At 38.7% G+C, this 22,574-nt stretch overlaps 1 protein-coding gene across 26 annotated transcripts in view; it reads left to right on the top strand.

Annotated features, from left to right (window-relative positions):
* Positions 1-22,574, top strand: part of KCNMA1 (potassium calcium-activated channel subfamily M alpha 1) — an 855,266-nt gene that overhangs the window by 714,296 nt on the left and 118,396 nt on the right. For 19 of the 26 annotated variants that reach the window (XM_073353208.1, XM_073353220.1, XM_073353201.1 and 16 more), the window contains 2 exons: positions 1,624-1,700; positions 12,024-12,197. In XM_073353208.1, coding sequence (XP_073209309.1) covers positions 1,624-1,700; positions 12,024-12,197 — 251 coding nt within the window. The remainder of the gene's footprint in view (positions 1-1,623; positions 1,701-12,023; positions 12,198-22,574) is intronic. The other 7 variants (XM_073353218.1, XM_073353215.1, XM_073353216.1 and 4 more) reach the window with 1 other exon arrangement.

Genomic DNA, 22,574 nt, shown 5'->3' with positions numbered 1-22,574 from the left:
CTTTTGTACAGAGGGGATCGTAACACCCTCCTTAGGTAATGTTCTGTGACGGAGTACAGGAAAACACCCAGAAATAACTCTGCAGGCCTTGTCACCCCTGCACATAGTACTAGTCACTTCCTCTTTACTTGTGCTTCTGGGATCTGGAAGATGGATTATGTTTTTTCCTTACACCAGGAAAGTACCATGCTCCCTGTGCCCTCTCCCTTTCTGTAACATTCCTGCACTGTGTGAAACATTCATAAACCCTTGATATTTTTGTCTAAATGAATTAATAGCCCTTTCATTTACACTGGAACCAAGAATATATTCGTCCATGTCCCTGTGTATTTGTTGCTTATTTTTCTTTCCAGTACCCAAGGACTGTAGGTTCTTCTGTTCCCATGGCCTCTTCTATTTCTGGAACCTACAAGCCACCTCAAGTGCAGGAGCAGTATTACCTGCAAGACCTATGGTGTGGCCTCAAGTCACCCCTCATTTCCATCAGCCTGAATTTGTAGAGAGGAGTCTGGGTCAGAGGAGGCAGGCGATGCGGGAAATTTGGCAGATGCTGAAGTGCAGGATGGCCCAGTTGTCATGCCAGCAAAAATAGGTGTATATTATAGCAGCCCAGACTGGCTCAGTTAGAGGCTAGCTGTGTGATCTTCATGAAATAGACATGTGTCACAGCAATCGTGTGTGACATACTGACTTGACAGGCTTGTGAAATCTCCTGTGGGCAGTTTGATGTATGTTTGTTAAAACATAATTTTATGTTAATGATATGTAAAGTTTTATTGCACACTTACCCTTCGTCACTTACCCTACATTCTGCACACTTCACCTATCAGTCAGCTCTTTGCTACGCAGTAACAGGCCATGTATAAAAGCCTAAATAGACAGAGAGTTAGGTAGGTCATCTTGTGAATTACGTATTTTTGTTTGCTTAGGGATTTTTGCTGAGGGTTTATAATGCAGTCAAAACTAGTGTGGTCCTTCTCTAATTGAACCCTGATGGCAAATGAAAAGAAGTCTGAATCAAGAGGACAGTAGTCCCCATGTTTATTCACTGCTTTTTAAGAACCTGATTTTCAGACACTGGCTTCCATTTTTACAGGTGCAAATAATAGCATGTATGATATTATTGACCACAATTTAGGTCACAATGACATTGACATTGCTGATTGCACTCACCAGTATGGAGGTCCGGTGGAGGGTAGACTGCAAATTTGGCCTTAAAAACTTAGCTGTCCTTCTCAGAAATCATGTGGCTCTGAATTTGTGACTTTCATGTCAAGAACAGTGAACTCATTTCATATGTGCCTTGACGATAAGACTTATTCTTCCAAAGATGAAAGGCAGATGATCTGATCCACTGTGTCATATTTATCAACCCGTCTCCTAATTATTTTTCAAATGAAAGTTTATTAAAAGAAACACTAACTTGAATCATAGTCCTGTGTTTGAAATTAATGGTCTTGCAGCAAACATTTCCTCCTTTAAATGTCTAAACCTTTCCAAAGATTAAAGGAAATTAGTGCTGGCATGTTTCATTAATTTGGCAATGTAGCAGGAGGAAATGTGGGACTAATTTCATTTGTGTGGATTAAGAAATGTGTCAGTTTTTCCGTTCTGTCTCTCCAGGGCATTTTTTTACTGCAAGGCCTGTCATGATGACATCACGGATCCCAAAAGGATAAAAAAATGTGGCTGCAAACGGCGTAAGTAATATTTCTTCTCCCTCCCTTTTCCTCCCCCCTCCCCCTCAGGACCTGCTCAGCCTTAAGGAATCTCTTTAAATGTATTTATGTGTTTTACACAGTGGTGCAGAAAGGGTAGGAAATAAATACATGGCAATGCAGTTAAATGTCATTTGTAATTCTGATGTGAATATTTTTAAAATTAAATTTCACACCACTCACTCACACCTGCAGCTTCATTAAAATGCCTGTTTGTGTCCAAAGTTAACAAAGTTCAGATAATTAAATCAAGATGAATCTGTGCCCACGGCATTTATTTGTGGGCAGTGGGAGGTTCTGAATCTGAGTAGATAAACAAACTTATTCACATGGGGCCAAATTCTGCCCTGACTTACGCCCTGTAAAAACCCATTACTTGCAATGGGCTTCCGTGAGGCGTAAGGGCAGAATTTGGGCCTTGTATAATATAATGTAACAAGTAAAGTAAGCTAAGAAACAATACTGAGTGATGTAGTAATGCTGAAATAAAATATTATGATGAGACCCATAGGCTCCATCCTGCTGTCATTCTGCAGAGGAAGTCCCAAAGTCGATGACAGTTCTGTGATCAGAAGAAATGCAGGACTGGTTCCTTTAAATAGGACAAAATTCTGCTTTCAGAGGTGTTCAGCAGACTTCAGTGTTTATCACCTGCTTTACCCAGATTAATAGAACTGTGGTTGATGTCAGCAGGAGATATGTGAGTGCAGGGAGAGCAGAACATTGGAGTGGAGACCTGGTTTTGTTTTTGTTTTTTCTTTATATTTATGCAGGAATATATCTGGCTCTTTAATTTTGGTGGACTTTATACAGTCAGGTTACCCAAACCAAATGCCCACACAGTGGATTTGACCAATTAAATATTTGCAGTATAGATTTCAAATGTAGGCATAGGGATTCCTTCTCTTAATGGATATTTGAATATCATGTGTACACTTTACATGGTTTAGATATTCTGCCATTAAAAAGCACATGACCCTGTTTAGAGTCACAAGAAAGGTGGGTTGGACTGTCTCAGCAGAGTCTGCCCGTGCTTCTGCTCCTGCTACTTTTATGATTCCCAAAACACTGTGGCCTACTGATTGCTGTTGTCTCACTACAGTCTTGGCATTTGGAAGAAAGGGCTAGACTTGGACCTTCACACACACCAGAAAAAGGGTACTCTACTTGAACCATACCAGAAGATGAAATTCTTTGTAGAGAAAAACAGTACTATTAGAGTCCTTAAGGACAGCCTTCCTCTTCTCTCCCAAAAAAAGACACGATCAAGGAGAACAAGGTTTCGACATTGTTTCCTTAAGGTAGCGTAATAGAGACAGAGGAGCTGAGACTTTAGTGGAGAATGATAGCCACAATAGCCACAGTGAATGCAAAATTCATGGAAATCAAAGATACCTGATGTGGAAGGAACGCATGCATTTGCCTAACATATTGAAAAAAATTGTTCAAGAACAGCTTATCCATGTGAGAGTGTGACCCTGGAACTGCTGCCAAGGTCAGTGATTCTGCTGAGTAAGTTCTGGTCAGGCAAGTGAAAACTACCTGTGGCTTCCTGTAACTCACAAAGCTAATTTTTTCCCAAGATTTCCCAAAATACTAGGGAAGGGGAAATATGTAACCAACACAGTGGGGGCTGTTGTTGCCTCCCTGCCCTTTATGTATTTTTATTTTCCCCTACCCCACTTTTTGTACCTGTAATACCATGCTGTGCTAATGTATGCAGACTTCTATCAAATTCTCTAAGAGAGTTGGTGTCATTTGGATTCGAGACCTACATAGTTGTGCTACATTTAACTCAAATATATTGTAACATATGAACAAGCAACTACAATATAAAGGGCAGAAGCATGAAACGGAATAAAATGTTCAATTTTGGGAAGCCGGGGAAAAGAAAAATTCTTGGAAAGAGACCAACCAACACAGTATAAAACAGCAGTAAGGCCGTGTCAGGGCTAGGATGACAGCCTCTGCATGAAGCACTAGGAAATGCTCCAAACGACATGGTCACACACATCAGTCTAATGCATTAAAGGGTGTTGGACAGATGTGGAATGAAATGATGGAGTTAGTGAGGTTGAAGAAGGAGCCTGTCAGAGCCACCATACTGAGCACTGAACACCAAGGGGATAATCTTCCGAGTCAGGTGGAGGGAAAAAAGGCAATGATGGCAAAGTCTAATATGTACTCAGAATATTTTCTTGGTTTGGTTTCTCTCTCTCTGTCTCTCTCTCACACATACACACACTTTTCAGAACAGCTGATAACAGCCGCATGTTCATAACTATTAACAATAATTCAATAGCTTTGTTTTTAAAGTCCTGTCAATCAGTGAATGATATAAATCAAGATTTTTAAAGGTAACGTGATTTTTGGTCAGTCGATTTTTGGATGCTCATCTCTGAGACACCTTAAAAGGGTCTGATTTTTAGAGGGCAGATGCTCAATAGTGTCTGCAAATCAGGTCCCTTTAAGGTGTCACAACTTTGGCCCTCAAAATCACTAGTCACTTTTGAATATCTTAGCCATCATCTCCACATATATGGTGCCTGAATTGTTTGTCTTAAAAACACAATCTAGCTAAAACAAAGCAGAAATTACAACAAAACATTTCCTTCTAAATTGTGGGGCTTGGCTGTCAACTTAATTTACAATGATATTGTGAACAGTTCAGATATTTTTTTTTAATTAATGAGCAACATAATCAAAATTAGAGACAGTGGGGTGCAGATGACATCTAAGATGAAATGAAGGGATGAAGATAAAACTATCCGCATGTACAGGTGAATGAAATGTGAAAGAATATCATCTTTACATGGAAATCTTAATTATTATGGCATTAATTACATGCAGCTTCCTGGGACAGTTGAAAGCCATGTTCTTTAATAATGCATCTGAGGTTTCATGTCCCTTTAGATATTGTCTGAATATTAACTGTGGTATTGTCAGGGTCTATAAGTGAGCCTGACCTACATAGCCATTTGTCCAAACCTCTTAGGCCTAGTATTAATAATTCAAGTAAGAACTATGCATCTCCACGAGGCTAGGGATAATTAAAGTAACTATGCTTTCTTTTCACAGTTTTCAGCCATCCGTCCTTCTCCCTCCTCTCCTTACTGCCTGAATAATCTGTAAATATTCATATTACATTGTCCAGAGAGAAATATAGAAATTCTATTCACAAACCATTGATAATTTTGTGGTATATTTAGCTTATGTTTTCAATTTCTTTCTTATTTAATTTCATTATATCTTTTCAGCAAAGGGCCAAATGTATATACATATATATTAAATGCAGCCACGCTGGGATGGAATCTCTGAGCTGGATGATTCACGCTTTCTGTTTCTTTCATTCTGTATAACAACACTTGTCTAATTCTCTATACATTTTTTCCAGCCACTTTCTTGCTGCAGAGGGTGGGGGTTGAACCCCGGAGGGACAGATCGTGTGTACGTTGATGTTTTTAAAGGAATGTGTTGTAACCTGTGAAAATTGACAAATTTTTGATTTATTTTTCCTCTTGCTGCCTTGGAACACGCTCCCTACTATATTTTAACTGCACACTGATAGTGATCTATTGTGAGTAAAAACGGGTTCCCTGTAGCCCAGAGTACAGTCCAGCCTGTCTTTCTCTAGCAGAGAGTTTTTTTGTTTTGTTTTGTTTAGTAGTTTGGTTCTTTTCTTTAATATTTATGTTGCATGTAGCAGTGACGTCATACTCCCACCTTTCTCATCCTTTACACCCACACGGATCAGGGCGACGTTGAAGAAAATACAGCAGTTTCCTCCACCTCCCTCTTTCCTCCCCATTTTCTCCCCAATCTTATTTTTTATCTCCAATGGAAAATGAAGCCTTTACAATGGCATTTCCTTTAAATGACTTTGGACTTCTCATTACTTTTTAGGGACGCCAGTTAGGCTGGAGTAATTACCACTATAGCACTGTTTGCCTGGTTAAGTGGAATTCATTGTCGGGCTTGTATTCAAGGTCTTGGGCTTGTATCCTCTGCAGCTCAGCTTCATTTCATGACAGAAAAGGCATACAGCAATTCCCCACTGTCCCTTCCCTCCATCCCCAGCACCAAAAAAAAAATAAGCCAGGCAATGAATTAATTGTGTGATCAACTTCTGATGCATAAACCTAAACCTATTCTTAACTGGAGACAAGTGACTCCACAGTGGTAATTATTTTCCCCAGTCTATGAAATTTCCGTTGCTGTAAAATTAATGATACATGTGTATGGCCCAATTACGCATAACTCTGAGGCTTATTACAGACCCAGTATGAACTTTATAGACCACTCTGTCTGAATCTGAGCCGCAGCATTGTTAATTCTACAGTATCTATGGAGGCCCTCAGTCATCAACCATTTCTTAGTGCACACATGGTCCTGGTAGTTAAAATAAATACAGCATTTGGGAAGTGGAGAATAGTTTACATTTGCACTGATTTGTTGTACAGGCACTCCAAAGAAAATACATTGGGGAGGGGTGGGGTGCTGCTACCATACTTACAGGACTATTCAGAGCGTCTCAGTATGACTAAACTGTTCCCCAACAGCTTCAGGGACCAGGATTAGATAGATCAAGGGTATAATGAGCCAAAGTGGTACCACTGGGAGCCCACTAACCACTCACTTTAGCCATGGCTACTCCAAACCTGTGAGGTTACCATGTTTGGGTTTTTTTTACCATTTCCCCATATGTTACTGTTGTTAATTTGTTTTATGGTAACAAAAGCTTCTGGCCTTCTTGTGCTAGGTGCTGTACAGTCACATAGGAACACAAGGACCTAAAGCATCCAGGAAAGGCAGTACTTCTGGGAATAACATCACAGTGTTAGCCAATCAGCATATCCAAATGCTGCATTGCCATTTATTGTTGGGAGGTACATTGAGGGAATGGGAATCTACCACTCCACATAAGGTGCTGAACACCACAGTTGAAAGCATTAACTAGCTCAGGAGCCAAGTTCACCAACCTGCCTATTTGAGACCATTAGTGATGGCAGAATTGACCACTTGCATATTAACTATTTACAGTTCAGCCAGATAAAAGCTGTGTTCTTGGACATAGATTTATAAGTGATTTTTACATGCACACCGCTTCAGTAATTAAGACCCAGAAATTTAGTACTCTGAATGAGAATTTTATTGTTGACATGAGTAACTCTAGGACCTAACCCAGCATCCTCAGGGTCTTGCCCTGATGTCAGCTAAAGGCAGTGATCCGATAGGCCTGCATGGTTCCCCAGTCTCTGTTTTGGTTTTAATTTCAGTTCCTATCCTCAGTAAATCAGCATTTGAAAACAAATGTCCAGTTCCTACTGCAATAATCTTTGGTCCCATAGAGATCAATTAGCAGTATCAGGACTATTAAGACAAAAATAAATAGGTTTAAAAGTGAGATTATAATCAGAAGAGTGAGACTATAAAAATGACAAAATGGGGGATTTGTTTATTATTTCTCAATTATTTTCATTTCAAATTTGTCCTTATTTTACAAGATGAGACTATTTTTCTTTCTTTTCACCTTGCAAATGCCATATAGGATCTAGGATTCAATCTGTGTTCTTTCTGTAGTGTACATCATCACCACTAATAAAGATTCTGCAGTCAGAACTTAGGTGACTGTTTAGCTAATGATGCAAAAGACACAATACGATTCTTCATTTTTGCAATTGCAAATTATTTTGATTGCCATCAAACTACTAATATTACTGCCCACAATTCATACTGGGCATAATTATTCGCAGACACAAAATTGTTCTGAGAAAAAGAGGGCTAGGTTGAGTCCGGGTTGGAAGACCAAAGCCACAGAGAACAGAGATATTGAAGAATCCATTTTTACATAGCCAGTTTTCTGAGTATAATTCATCTCAAGCTGAAAGAGAAGATTTAAACAAGAATATATTTTTTTAAAATAAATACGCAGCTTTGTCTTAGTTCTTCTAGTAGTTTCAGCCCCCTTAGAAATGAATGGAGGAAGAACACATTGGCTGAGTGTCCCCCAAAATATAATGTAGGAAGGGTCGTGAAGACGTATGAAAATAAAAATGAATTGGTCTATAAACAGTCATTAATTAAAAACATGCAAGTCTTTTCTAAAGTTACTGATATACAGTAGAATGTGCAGATTGTCCACTCACTTCACCTGCTGCTCCTGCGGTTTTGGCTGAAGAACAAGAACACCCTGTGAATTTCAGGAAACAGCTAACAAATTGCCTATGACTGACATCACTTAAAGTTAGAAATTTGCAAAACTTGCAAAATAGCTTGCAGGCTGCATTTGGTGATCTTGAAATTACCCTGGAACACAGTGAAATAATGGAGAGCTAGCCTTGCCTGTTGTGTTAAGAGAAAATCAATTGTCACCAGTTTGACATGCTGCTGTATTTTTAAGAAAACTGAAATTGTGCTGTGGGAAGCCCTTTCAATTTTTTAGACTGATGATGTTAACCAACGTCGCCAAAAGGCAATCAAATCAATATGGTCTTCCTTTAATGCTGCTAGTTGCTTTATAACATAATTTCTTTGTAAAGTTCCCCTTTGTTGTCATTTTACTTGCTGTGGATCATGAGAACTTGATGACTTGAAATGACATCATATCCATTTCAATTCTTAATGGTAGTTGGGCACTTTTTTACTCACTGCCAATCAAGTGACCTCCAGTCCAGATTCTATTCTATTTCAGTAGCTGTTGTTTGATAGAGATCCACTAGATGTCCTCATAGATCTATTTTTTGTTACCATTTTGGTCCATGAGTAAAGCTGCTGTTAGTGACGGGTGGAGCAATGAGATCAGGAAGACTGTATGGTAACATAAAACATACAAACAAAAAAAAGCAATCAGCAGAGAAGAAGGGGTGCTTTGTCCTGCTTGCTCTAGACAAGGAACTGTTATTTGACAACTTATTTAAAGAACAATCGGCAATTTCCCTTGCTTTCTTTTGTGCCTGAAAATATTCCCCATTACTCTTTGTGAATTTTAAATGACACCTCACTCAGACAATCTTAGGTACTTTCTTCTAGACATTTTGACAGAGCTTGGGGGACTTTGTGATCAGAAAATGAGGTGTTGCCAGAGTGCTAAACACTCAGCTTTCTCCTCCAAAGTAAAAATGAAGAATGTCGGTCTGTTTTAAAAACTGCAGCAAAAACATTTGTGCCAATTTTAAAATTATAAAACAAATGAAAACTGAGATTTGAAGTCTAAAATGTTGATGTTTTGGAAACATTTTTTTCCAAATAGCTTAAAAATCTTGCCTCAGTGTGCTGCTCTGATCAAATAGTTTGTGCCAGTGGAACAGCAGCATTTTGATGAATTAAAACCAAATTTCACTGGCTCAATTTCAGATACATAGGAAAGTCCTTTGTTTGTTTTTTGTTTTATTTTGGGGGCGGGGGGTGGTTATACCAAGAAGAGAGAGCTGCCATTCCCTTCTATCCATTTGTTTTTCAAGAACCTAAAATAGAAAATTAAGTTGTTTTATGTTCTGTTTTTATTTTCACCAGAACTGCAAATAACAGTTCCATTCTGCATCCTGATAATTTCTACAAGGGTATGGTAGAGAATGATTGGATTTTTATGCAGCTGCTACAGGTATCATATGAATTTAGCATCCATACAAAAGGCTGTACAAAAAGAGCCCCTTATCCCCTGCTGATTACCATTTTTTATTAATATTTATGGAGGTTTAACAGGAAACAGTATGTGTGTGGCTGAACCATCTTTAATCATTTCTGTCTTGTCTTTGATCTTCTCACTAATCATCCTTACTAATATTCCATGTTTTAATTTAAATTTATTTCAATATTGTATTTGGTATGAATGTAAAATGACTGTGTAACAGGAATGAAGAATTACAGCATGTTTTCTTTACAAAATGTATTGCTTTAATATGTGATTGCTTATATACTGGTTTAAACCCTTATAGCAAGTCTTTTTTGTTACATTTATTGCCAGGTTAAAGCCTGTTTCTTGCATGTTAACAATGTGAAATATCAAAAAATTATGCATGGTCTCCAGAACAACCAATAATAATAGTTAAAAACAGTCCCTGAAAGGTGTGGGTTTTAAGATGTACCTGATAAACTTTCCCTTATTGAATAGAAGGATTTAAATTGTCCATATCGTTGGTTTAAGTCTGATTAAAATGGTTCCAAAAGTTTTCCTTCCCATCTTTCCCTGCCCTTAACAATGATTTTTTTTATTTTAATAAATGTCATAGTTTATTATTTTCTGTTGACAAAATATGGCTATAAGTAATTGAAAACCAGGGACTGTTACTAACCAACAACATAGTATTACAGAATTGTCAGATACTGTGTTTTGCTACAGCATTTGATTAGAAAAAATCCTTCAAAACAGCTGTATTTTAAACCCAAAACGAGTCTTCCTTTTTTCCTCACCTAGTATTAGTGTGTTTCTGACAAGTACCCTTTATCTTTTTTCTATGGAACTCCACATGTTGTTAGAGTGAAAAACAAAATAATAAAATAAAAAGTGGTGTAACAGAAACATCTAATCAGATTATGAACAAATGTCTCCCCTCCTTTGTCCCCAACTTTTAGTTTTAAAGGTACATGCTGGGGAGAATTAGGAGAGGGAAATATGGATGAACCAAATGCTGTTTTGAATTTTCTGTATTGTCTAAATTTGTATGGATCAAAAGCTGCAGTGGAACCCTTTATACTAAAAGCCAAGCTCTGAGGAATGATGTACCATGCGCTGAACGGGCCTGATGCTGCATGATGACTTTCTGAACAGCTGCAAGATAACTTGACTAAGATGCTAAAAGAACATGTAACTAGAAATACAATTAACGTTTTAGAGGAATGGAGTCACTGCTGAAGAGATCACTCATTCATCTCCCTCAATGCCTGTTTTCCACAATCATAACGTTACCCTTGCTTGACAAATGTACTGTATGGCAAGTCACAAAGGTCTTAGAACAGGACTTGACCCATTTGAGAGAGATAAATCCCTCTTTCCTGGTGACTGTAGCATTCAAAAATGACAAAACTGAGGGGAAATAATTTAAATAACACCACCATTGTCACATAAAAAAGACTTCCTAATGGGAGGTACAGGCCAAAGAAACTATACCTTTTTGACTACTTTTATATTTGAAGGTTTTGCTTTTGGCTGTCAATGTTCTGTTTAAGTGGCAGTATTACTAAGCTAGTTCATGCTAAGGCATTACCAACAATGACTGTTCAATGCAACATCTGAAACTATTTTCAAATGGCATTTATTTTCATCTTCAGATCCAAAGTGTGAATAAGGTAAAATTGGGCATTGATACTTTTGAGTAATTTTTAAATTAAACATGTTACGTTTATAGCAAATACATCACAAAGATAGTATCACTCTTTTGGGTCCGTTGCCCTGCTTAAAAGATACAAATGGATTTTGCTGCTGCTAGCACATCTTTTTGAGTTGGTTTCTAAGTAAGCATTTATTTATTTGCTTTCTGGCTTGATATCTGAAGACAGTTGTGATGTTCAATCACAGTTCTACTTGGAGCAGAAAATATGCCGATGATTGGTTCAGCATGTTCCAATGGACCAATGTTCTGTGTGCTTTTGGTGATGCCTTATTTGTGAATTGACTTTAATGTCAAGCACATTTGCCAGTATTAGCTGAATCTTTCATGTGGACAAATTTTGATATTCTGTCGAGAGTCAATTTCAGTTCCTGAAAGCATAATGTAAAGTCACTAAATCTTTCAGGAAGTTTTGTGAAGACATCTTGTAACTCTCCAACAACATGTAATTTAACGCAATGAAGAAACTTCTCAGGCACTGTTTAATACTGAGAAATTATTAGCACTTTTGAGAGCCTCTCTGTCTGTTTTTTAAAAATAACTTTGATGTTTGCCACAAGCAATGTAGGTCCAAATTATATGATTGATTAACATCTTTAAATTTTTCTCTCTCTTTTTGGCCCAGCAGTGTTAATTGTGCCAGAGGAAAAAAATGTTCTTAGGATTTTCTGTTTTTACTTTTGTTCTTTTTTTAATCCAAAAATCTGATTGTAATTAGCAATTCTTCCTTATGTCTATGGTCACCCTATAAGACTTAGGGAGAATATAAAGAGTAATTGATCTTTTCCCTACTTTTGATGTGCAGCCAAACTGTTATCAATAATCACGTTGCATTTTTTTCCTGGGTCAAGACTGTTAAACATAAACTAAGGCCTGTACTAAATCCCTTAAGTTACCTTCCAGCTGCCTTGTTATATATATATAACCTTGCCATTAACCTGCTGCTCTTCCTCTCCTCCCATCCAACATATGGTTATAGCCAAGATGTCCATCTACAAGAGAATGAAACTGGCATGTTGTTTTGATTGCGGACGCTCTGAGCGTGACTGCTCTTGCATGTCAGGCAGTGTACATAGTAACATGGACACCCTTGAGAGAGCCTTCCCACTTTCTTCTGTCTCTGTTAATGATTGCTCCACCAGTTTACGTGCCTGTAAGTTTTAACACCAACACGTGCTGTTCCATGTCTGTGGTGTCTGTGGTACCATCCCTGTCTTGTGTCGTACATTGTAGTTCTGTGAGTTTTACGGGGCTGATGCTTTTTTCAGAATTAGTTTTAATATAGCTCTATATTTATGTATGATGGGGTTTGGGGTTTTTTAATAGCAACATTTAATTTATTCATTAATTTGCTTAATGTGCTTCTTAAATAGTGCGTCTTTGCGGCAGCATGTGGGACCTTAATTGTGCAGCTTGGTGATGTTTTTGTTTTTATTTCATGCATACAGTATAAACTGTCATTAATTAAACAGTAAAGTAAATGCCTTATTAATGGTTCGGGGGTGGGGGGGGAGAGTCTGTCTAAATCTATGACTACAAACTGGTAAAAAAAACCAAACTATTAATTCAGAGGGCAGTTATGATAGCAGTGTGGTTGAATGGCATACAGTAGGCAGTGGAAGCCTCCTACAGAGGATACAATTTGTAGCTGAAGTTGGGGTGGTTGTTGTTTTTCTTTTTTCCATTAGCCTTGCTCTTTGTAACCCTTCATTTGCTGTAAGGAAGGAAGTCCTCATTCAAGTCGGACACCCCAGAAGGCTTAGTAGAGTTGAATGTACCCAGTGTAGAGCTATTTCATCATCAGCTGCTCTTTAATGTGTCTACCCTGATGCAAGCTCCTGTGATGTAGTCCATCGCAAAGTACCCCTGAAAAGAGGAGGAGCGTGTCACTGTTTAAAAATGTACCTCTAGCAGGTGACAGTGATTAGCACCTGTCATGAACAAACCAAAAATGCTCTTCTGAAGACACAGAGCAGAGAAGGAGGAGCAATGCAAGTGACTGTTAACTACATTATTGGGAGCCCAAGCATACCTGTTCCTTCAGTGATTGTCAGCGGTTGAGGAAGATTATTAATGACAATAACTGCCACCCTGTTCAAGTATCCATAATAGGCAAAACTATGTCTCAGGCAGGGATTGTTTTCCTTCTCCCTGTCAAAATGGATGGGCAAAATCAGAGTGATCTGGTAGGAAAGATATAGTTTTGATTAGGAAGAGCAATCACCTGATATGTATGGCATGGCACACAGGAACTCCACCAAGTGCTGAGTACAATGGGATTAGTGGATGTTGCATCCAGTAGCTTTTTGATACAACATAAATACAGTGTTTAGTCACACCTGTGGAATGCCTTGGATCCAGCTATTTTGGTCTGTGATCCATTGATCCAGAGACACAGATTCCTGGCACAGAAACATAAAAGCCTTGTCATTTGAAGCTTTATCTAGTGGGGTTTCTTGGTGATGCAAACCCTCTCTGTGTACCAGTGAGGTACACTCTGAGGCTATGTCTATACTGCACACCGCTGGCAGCCATATGTCGGCTACATGCCACAGTGAAACAGAGGCTGTGTCCACACTGCAGTGTGTGGCTAGACATGTCAGTGAAAGGCTCTGGCAGGGGAGAGGCAGCAGAGAAAGGCTCTCTCCACTGCTGGAGTCTTTCCCTGCAATGGGGAAAGACTTGGGCAATAGGGAGGCAGCGGGACACTACACTGCTCAAATAGCAGTATAGACTGGGGAGGTGCTGCTTGGGCATGTAGAAAGCTGTGTAGACTGTATACCCTAAGGCTTTAGGCGTGTCTTTACCCAACTCGCCCAAGCAGTGTCTCACCATCTATATTGCTATTTATACCCATGCTGGGGGATGTGACCTGTATGTACTATACATACTGCCATAAGGCGTATGCAGCATAGCTGTTGTCTTTCTTTTCCAGTTAGTCATCTCTAATGCATCATGTCCAATGGGTGACAATTTCCACTAGTAACTCCTTTGCTCTATATTAAGAGGTTGCACCCTTTATTGAGCCCTGTGTCACTATGGTGTACAGTAAAACTAACTTCCCTGTGCTTAGAACAGTGAATGAGAATCTTCCAGTACTGAGAGTTACTGCAGACACATTTACTTATATAATCTCCTAGTCTCTGCAACACAGCCCACAATATTTTTTACATTAATGCAGTCTCATGAAAAGAGATTATGTGGTTGAGTCCTGGTACTGCTGTTAACAGCAAACAGACAGCACTAAATGAATATGTCCCCTACAAATGGGTGACATTTCTACCATTAGTATCATCTGGCAAGCAAAGAGAAACCCTAATTTGAAGAGTTAGTGTAGCTTTTCACTTCACTTAAGGCTGTAGAGGGGAAAAACCCTGGTTTTGATTTCATTGCCTATTCAACCAAAAACATCCTGTGTATGAAATCATTGCCCTCAGTAACACTTTTGGAAACATGTTAGACCCATGTTGCATTCTGAATCTAAGGGATATTGACAGCTCTAGGGATTTTTAGCATCCTCTGTTTCATCGGCCTTTCCCCCTGCCCCGTCGTCACTCCGTCAAATCAAGAGATCTCATTCTTCCCCATGTGAGACCACTCACCTTTGACCATTAATAATAAGTAAGAAAAATCAATATCAATTCAGGCCCTTAACAAACCAGCATAGGCCTATATATATATATATATACACACACACACTCTCTCACACACACTAAATTCCACTGGCAGGGCTTCAATAGAAATCACCATGTTTTCTTTGCTTTGCAGAGGGGTCGGATGATGCCCATCTTGACAGAGCTAGTTAACTCAAAGAATGGTGGTGAGAGTCGGCTTTTCATTAAATATGAGCAGATGTGAAATTTAGAGTGTTTGACAATTAGAAATGGCAGCAGCAGGGCCCTGGAATCAAAGTGAGGTCAGATTGGTAGATCAGATTACCTCTCTTACATTCTTTAGTTGTTCAGAAAATCATTTTGAATTAGTGTCAGTGGAGCCATGATGAGTTTTGCCCTTTGTCTTTTATGCTAGAACTGTATTGTTTCCCAAGACACTCATTAAAGGTCATTATACTATTACAGGGCTTGCTTTGGTCATGGTTTCCCCAGTTGAGCTGGTGTGCTTCTAAGATTGCTTAATGTGTTTTTCATTTTTATTTTTATTTTATTTTATTTGTATTTTATTATAAAAGCAGGCTTTCCATTTTCAAGGTAAATAGAATCAGAGACCATTGTCTGTCGTGTCTTCAAACAGTGAATAACGATTATAAGAATTAACGGTGTTTATAGGGATCTGGTGCTAAGTAGAAGCTTATGGCTGTATCAAGTTACATATTCATTGATGTACATGGGATTTTTGTGTGCTAATTGTATGCCCTTGTAGAGGAAGTGGAGTTTACAGTATATGTTGCACTGTAAGTGAAAGAGATTATTTCTCTGTTTATTTACTAGATTGAATTTTACTGAACTTTCAGTTTATGAAAATCACATTTTCACATACACCGACATCTCTTTTGGCATTGGTGGCAACCGTCCAAAAGAAAAGAGGTGTTTTTTGCAAATGTAGGGCGATATAAGGTGAGCAGCAGTTTTTTGTTTTTGTGTTTTAACTGCATTTTGTAGGTAGACACAATACACAGCAATTCAGTGTTGCTTCCAAGTCTTGCTTTGGAGATGCACCAACACTGAGGTGAAGAGTGGTACCTGGAAACCTGGGCTAATTCAAAAGGAAGAAACCACTTCTTTGATGGAACAAGACCACATGAGACCTGTGCTTAACAGACTGTGGCAACTGCATGGTGATGTTCACAGAATTAGTTAATATGTAGAAAGTCCTAAATGGAAGAGGCACAGGTTAACTTAAGAACCACCTCACTACCTCCAAATCACAGTATGACTGATATTCCTCAGAAATTGATGGTCCAAGAGTAAAGGTTTACTGCTCTGCTCTAATCTATGTAGATTACTTTACCATGCCCATCTTCATGGTATCTAGGCTTGCAGGTGCTCAAGGAAGGGCATTCATGGAAGTGGGTCGATATCTGTGTAATTCCCTTCCTCAGGAAATACACTTCAGCATGCACCTGGCTATGTTTAGAAATATTTATGTGATGGCGGCAATCTTGGCCACCATCATGGATTGGGGATCTACAGAGAAAAGCATGGGTCTCGGCATCTTGAACTAAAGAGCCAGGCTCTGTAACTGGGGTTGTAACAGATTAACATCTTCTGTGGATCAGGCACAAAGAGGAACACTTATTGACCAGAGGGTTATAGTTAGAAGATGCATGTCTTTGTCTAGGTTTACCAAACTGATTAAACTTTGAAATCCTGGGTTCCTAACTGACTGGTTAGATTAAAAGCTGCGGGCATAGTTTTTAGATTAAAAGCTGCGGGCATAGAGGAGGCATAGTTTTTTGTTTCTCTTATTTGGAATGTTAATGATTCAGTGACTTCTAAATGAGTGCACATATCATTGCATGGGAGCAGCTGCTGTCTGCTTTCCATGTTAAAAGGTGGGACTTGATGCCTAAAATCCACAGTTCCTTGTCTGCTGCCATTTCACCCATAAAACAGCTTAAGGACAGAAATACCTGCTCTCGTGGAGGGCTAGGAGCCATGCTGGCCTGTGCTTGCTGTGACATGGAGCGTGCTACAGAGGTAGCATGGTTATTTCATTCTATATTGGCAATGGATTCCCTTGCTAGATACTAATGTACACCCCCTCTGTAGCATGGAAAAACTATGGTTTGAGGAGTTAGTGCTGCTCAAGGTAGCCGTAACTTGTGTTATTGTTACCCCATAGACACCTTTCCCCTCCACATGGCCCAGTGACCCCCTCTTTGCTCAGGCTGTCTCCTCTCTGTGTTGCACAAAAAGCAGACTGTATGCCATCAGTGTATTGGGAAAGGAGAGGTTGAGGGGGAAAATCGATGGGATCTGTTGAGGGAGGAAAGATGGATTTGGTTTAGATCCCCCAGGATATGCTTGTTAGGTGTTAAGTAAGTGATTATGATAAGATGGGTATGTTTTTCTAACTCAGTTTTATGAAATGACCCAACCTCTCTGTAGTGTTGGAGAATGTTAGTGTTAGCCTGTTCTATCCTGACATTCCTTTAATGAGACTAATATAAAAGGACAATTAAAATGAGGGCATAGTGACACAATAAAAAGCTTATTAATTCAAACCCAGAGAGAAGACAAATCATGCAGTGTTTGTCATGAACATCCAGCATTTGTGAAGTAACCCAGTGAACCACTCTGTGGGGAGGAAATTGACTTACATAAAGCTATTTCCAAAAAAAATTATTCCTTCCTCCAGTGGGACAAATTTTTCCTTCAGTTACTATTGAAATTGACAGATCTATCTATTTTGGATCTATTCTTGTGTAACTGAGGGCCAAAATGTGTGTGATGTTTCTCCTAGATAAATCTACAGGATTGTATACATCTTCTTCAAAAATCCTAGAAATAATTTTAAAACATACTTATGTATGTTATAATAAGCATTCAATTTTACCAAGGAAATAATCAATATTAAATAACATAGATATGCTAGAAAGTCCAGCACAATAAAAATCAAGGCACCATACAGAACAGCATCTTAAATGTAATCTTTAGTGCTACTGGATAATAAAACCAATTTATTTTCATTAGCTCTATGCACAGACTAAGCTACTGTCAACAAAGCTGATGTCACCTAAATGCCCTTTTAAGTATTACAAAACAAGACAATGGAAAGAAATGACACACAGGGAAAATAATTATGTAGGTCCCAGGGCTGTTCTGTTCTATGTAGGTTCTTATACTATGCTCCTCACTGTGGCATCTGAGTTGGTAGGTGCTGGAGGCAGGGCATTCTTGATAGTAGTCCCAGGCCCCTGGAGTTCTCTCAAACCACAGAACCAGTTTCCATGAGATGTATTTTTCAGACAAAGAAGACCCCCATAATTACTCCTTGGTTTTATGCTTAAGCTTATTTGTTGTTGTTGTTGTTTTGGGGGTTGGGGGGGAGTGATTTGTATATTTTTGTATGCTGTCATGCAGTACTGCCTGCAGCTTCCCTGATTGATAGAGTTTTAACCATCATTCCAGAGCTGAATGTTGGAACAATGATTTCTCTGAACCAGTTCTCAGCCGAGTTGTCTGCACCTCTGTCAGATGCTAGACATTTGCACTTACTGCTGATGAGTAATCCTCTCACCACTGCCTCAGTATATTTCCTCCCTCACTAACTTCCTAATATATAGCTAGAGGTACATACAGACATTGAAATGTTTTCTTTCTGGTCACTGGTCCAGTGCTTGGAATGGTATACTGTTCCTGAAAGTGTATCTAACTCTGCAATGATGACGAGGCTTTGAACTTTAGAATCATATCTATCAGTCTGCCATCTTCTGTACCTCTTCATTCACAAGATTTTAGTGGCACTGAAAACAAAAGCTGAAGCTAAAATCTTGAAACTACATAGTCTGAAACGTTTTGGAGATATGAGATGTTCAATACAAAAGTCATACCAGAATTAAAGTAGGAAGTAAAAGCAGGATGGTGCTCAGAATGAAGTGATTATGTAGGGCCTGCTTTCTCAAGGTTAGGAATGTTTAGGCAGAGCAGTGTGAATGCTTTCAGACAAAACCAGTGGTTGTAAAGAATTATTTAGTATCAGTGATCAGAAGGGAAAATAATTCCAGCCCTGTATACTCTATATTGTGTGGATTTGTTTATAAGAGAGAGTGAGTGCAAAAGGGACAAGACACTGCTGCTCTGAAGTTTTTGTTCCTCTTTTAAGAGCAAATAGTTTCTGTCCATATGTGTGCATGTTTGAAAGAGGGATGTGAAAGAGTGCATGTGAGCGAGTCTGTTGATGCACATGTACAAGAAGTTCAGCATTTGTGTGGCCTAGAGTGTTCATTTCTAGCTCATGGGCTAGCTGACCTTAAAATTATCATTGATCCCTCAGTCTAGCAGTGTTTTTTCATCCCTGGACCAATCTTGGATATATACTGTATGAACTAAACCTTGGACCAGTGTGATCTTTGGTCCTTGCACACTATGTGCAGTGTGTGTGTGTGTGTGTGTGTGTGCACGCAGTGCATATGTTCAGATAAATAAGAATTAGAAGTTTAAAATCATATGGCGTGCTGTCTCTCAAGTTTAGCAACAGAGTTTAGCTCTCTCACCACACTTTGCTCTCATCCATCTCTGTGTAAAGGATATTATCCAACAGTTTAAATATTACTTGTTACTTTAGACTAATTACAATAGAAAAAAGTAAGATGAAACAATATTTTTCAAATATCTGACTTCCAGTGCACAGTCAGTCTTGGATTCTCATAAAGATGGAAAATGAATGCTTTTTATAGGTACATATTTAAATTTAAACCTGTGCAATGCTAAATGATTTGGCTTTCCGTTCATTTGGGGATAATATGAGGATATAGATTAATAGTGATTTATAGAAATGCAGGAGCAGAAAAAAACAACAACCCAGCTGTTCCTTGTCAACCAGTAGAATGGTAAAAGCAAGACAACCTGACTAGTTGTTCTACATGACCAGAATATATGAATAATGAAGCAGATGCCTTTTCAAATGAGTTTTGTGGTGAAGTGTTTACCAGTGGGCTGGTGTGAGGGTGCTCTGCCTGACTCGTGATGTCTGTGCAGCAAAAAAATACATACAGTAGCTTCAACACAAGACTCAGGCACTGCTAAGTTTAGCAGCAAATCTTTTTTTGAAGACTTGAGAGGGGGAAAAAGAGACCAAGAAGTCTTTTTAAATTCCTTTAGGCCTTTCCATTGGGTAGTGTTTCTTCCCAGGGTCACAGAGAAGTGACTAGTGAGGGGCTTGCCTTGATGGGGACAAGCTAGGAAAGATGCTGTCTGCATCCTGTGGAGTGAGTTTAGCAGAGGACCTTATGCAAGGTGACATGGAAATTATGTTTGCATTTTTATTTCCTGAGTGTGGCTGGTTGTCATGAAACTCACCCTGACAGTTTCTTACCACCAGGCAGCAGATTCTTCCTGTTACCTCCTTGGTGTAGGACAGATGCTAGCCAGTTAGCTCTCCGTCTCTCCTGCTTCTGAGCTATCTCAAGCGACAGATGCCAGGGCCAGCTTGGTTTCCACTTGAGCATTTCTGTCATAGCCCTGCCTTGAGCCCAAAATCTGACCTTTACTATATGAAATAAAGTACTTATGAACAAGCAGAGGCTTGATCCAGAGCAGGCTTAGAGCAAATGTCAAGTCAGTCTTCTGCCTCCTTGTTCCACCTGCATTAGGAACCTAGCTTAGACCCTAGACTAGAGCGTTGAATGCCTTAGGCTTTATGGGTCTAAAGAGACATAACTTATTAACAAAGAGTTATTAAATTTTTATCAGTTTTACAACACAATGTAAATGTCTCATCTGAATCCACACTGTATTCATTATCATTTAAAACGTTAATTAAGTCAAAGTTGCATTTAATTTAGTTCTAAATGTGCCTTTGGGAGGAAGCTTTTAGAAACAGCTGCAGGATTGAGAAGCACATCAATGCTGGGAAGTTCTTAGTTCCACTTTCAGGATAGGCGCCCAATTTGATTACCATTTTGTGTCTGAAACTAATTTGTTGTGATGTGATTGGGCATGGTCTTACGTTAATATTGGACCAAAATCAGTGGAAAACTATTCCATAAAACCTTGCGCTGGTCACAGAGACACTTTATAGTCTGTTCTTGCCCTCCTTTCAAATTGTCTTCAAATCCAATTGAACATTTAATCTATAATGACTGCATTCCTAATATATTATAATACTTTGCCACATGATGCAGCTGTCATTGGTTGAGTATTTTCCTACTCTTAGGAAAGATTTAAATAATGTATTTGCATAGATTCAGAATGTTTTCAATCAAATATATAGGAAAACACATCTCTTGGCCCTGAGTCTTCCAAATTGTGCTTGAAGTACAATGCATTGTGGTCAAAATCCAGTACAGAATGGAATATGGTGCAGTATAACAAACTATAAGGAAAGCCATCTAAATCAGAATAATAAACAAACATGCATGTATTTGCTAATGTATTTAGTATTGATAATGCAAAATGCCTCTTTGTATCATACTGACTGTGTCAAACGCATATCAACACTGGAATTAAAAGTATAGATCTCTGAAGAAAATAGTTAAAAAATCATCTGTAGTTTTTAGTCCCTTTTGAACTCTAATTGAAATACAGAACATCTTTCCTGTGAAAGAACTCCCACCAGAAATCTTAGAAAACCTTATAGCTTTTCTGAGCTTTGTCATGCAATTTCCTTTGTTTGTTCTTGTCCAGAAGATTTTGTTTGCATTAAATGTATCACCATTTGCATTGCAATGTGCGTGGCATTATCTTTATTCTCTAAACTCCAGTGGTGATGTGTGTTGTCTAACATAGTTGGTACAATATGGAGAGGCATTTTGCATTACGGTAGCTATGCTACTAGAGAAAACAATGGCAACTAGAAGCGAAAGTTATCTCCTGTTAATGTACCACGAGATCATTGGTCTTGCACTGTTTTTAGCAAACCATTTACAGAACAGATTAGCATTTGTCATTTATTTCTGCTCTCAGTTCTTTTTATAATTAGCCTCTTCCTTAAATAGTATGTATTTGAGGAGACATCTTCCTCAGACTTTTGATAACGATAGTAGCTGTGACGTGAATCACAACTTAGAAATCAAGTAAAATATTAGCTTAGCTGGTAAATCCTTATGGGCTACTAAAACTAAGATTCTTCTATCAAAGAATAAATGCACTGCTACATTAAAAGGGATGGTTCCCTCCTATCTGTAAGTAACATTCAGATTCACTCCCACAAACCTATACCTTACTGGTAAATTTATTTCTCCCCTAATTGTTTTTATTGACACTGGTGTAATACCATGGGAACGATTCCTGATGTTCTCATGTGTGAGTGAGACAGAGTTCATGCTCCTTCGATGTGCATTGGTGAGGATATTGGTGGAAGGGGTAAAAAGTGTCAATTGCTCTCGTTTGGCATACAAAGAATAAACCGACATGCTCAGAGGGCAGAACGGTGGGGTGAGATGCACATCAGTGCAGAGCAGGCTGTACTTTGTTGGCTTCCACATCCAGTTAGTATTTTGAAATGTGTGAAATAATTCCCAGAATCTTCAAAGGGCCTTGTAATAACTGTGGAGTTTACACAAGCTAGTGGAATTGGTGTTGTATCCATTCTTCCATCAATTTTTCTTAGTAAAAACTATCCAACCAAAATCTCTGAACAAAAGAAGGTATATCCCTGCCCTGAAAAGCTTACAATTAAGGAACTGACTATTAACAATGTTTTACAGGAACTTATGTACTGTGTACACATTTACTTTAATATCTGCTAGCAAAATACCTTCTGTATTATAAAATCCAAAGATTGCCTCTTTGGTATCAAATGCTATCTTTGTCTGGCCCTGCTCTCAATGTCTTCTCGCTTTGACTGTGAACAAAGAGCGAATCAACAAGTTTTCCACTATTTGGGAAAGAGCAGACTTGAGCTAAAT

This window comes from Lepidochelys kempii, chromosome 7 (assembly GCF_965140265.1).
Source record: "Lepidochelys kempii isolate rLepKem1 chromosome 7, rLepKem1.hap2, whole genome shotgun sequence".
NCBI classification, from domain to species: Eukaryota; Metazoa; Chordata; order Testudines; family Cheloniidae; genus Lepidochelys; species Lepidochelys kempii.
This window is presented reverse-complemented; position numbering and strand designations above follow the sequence as displayed.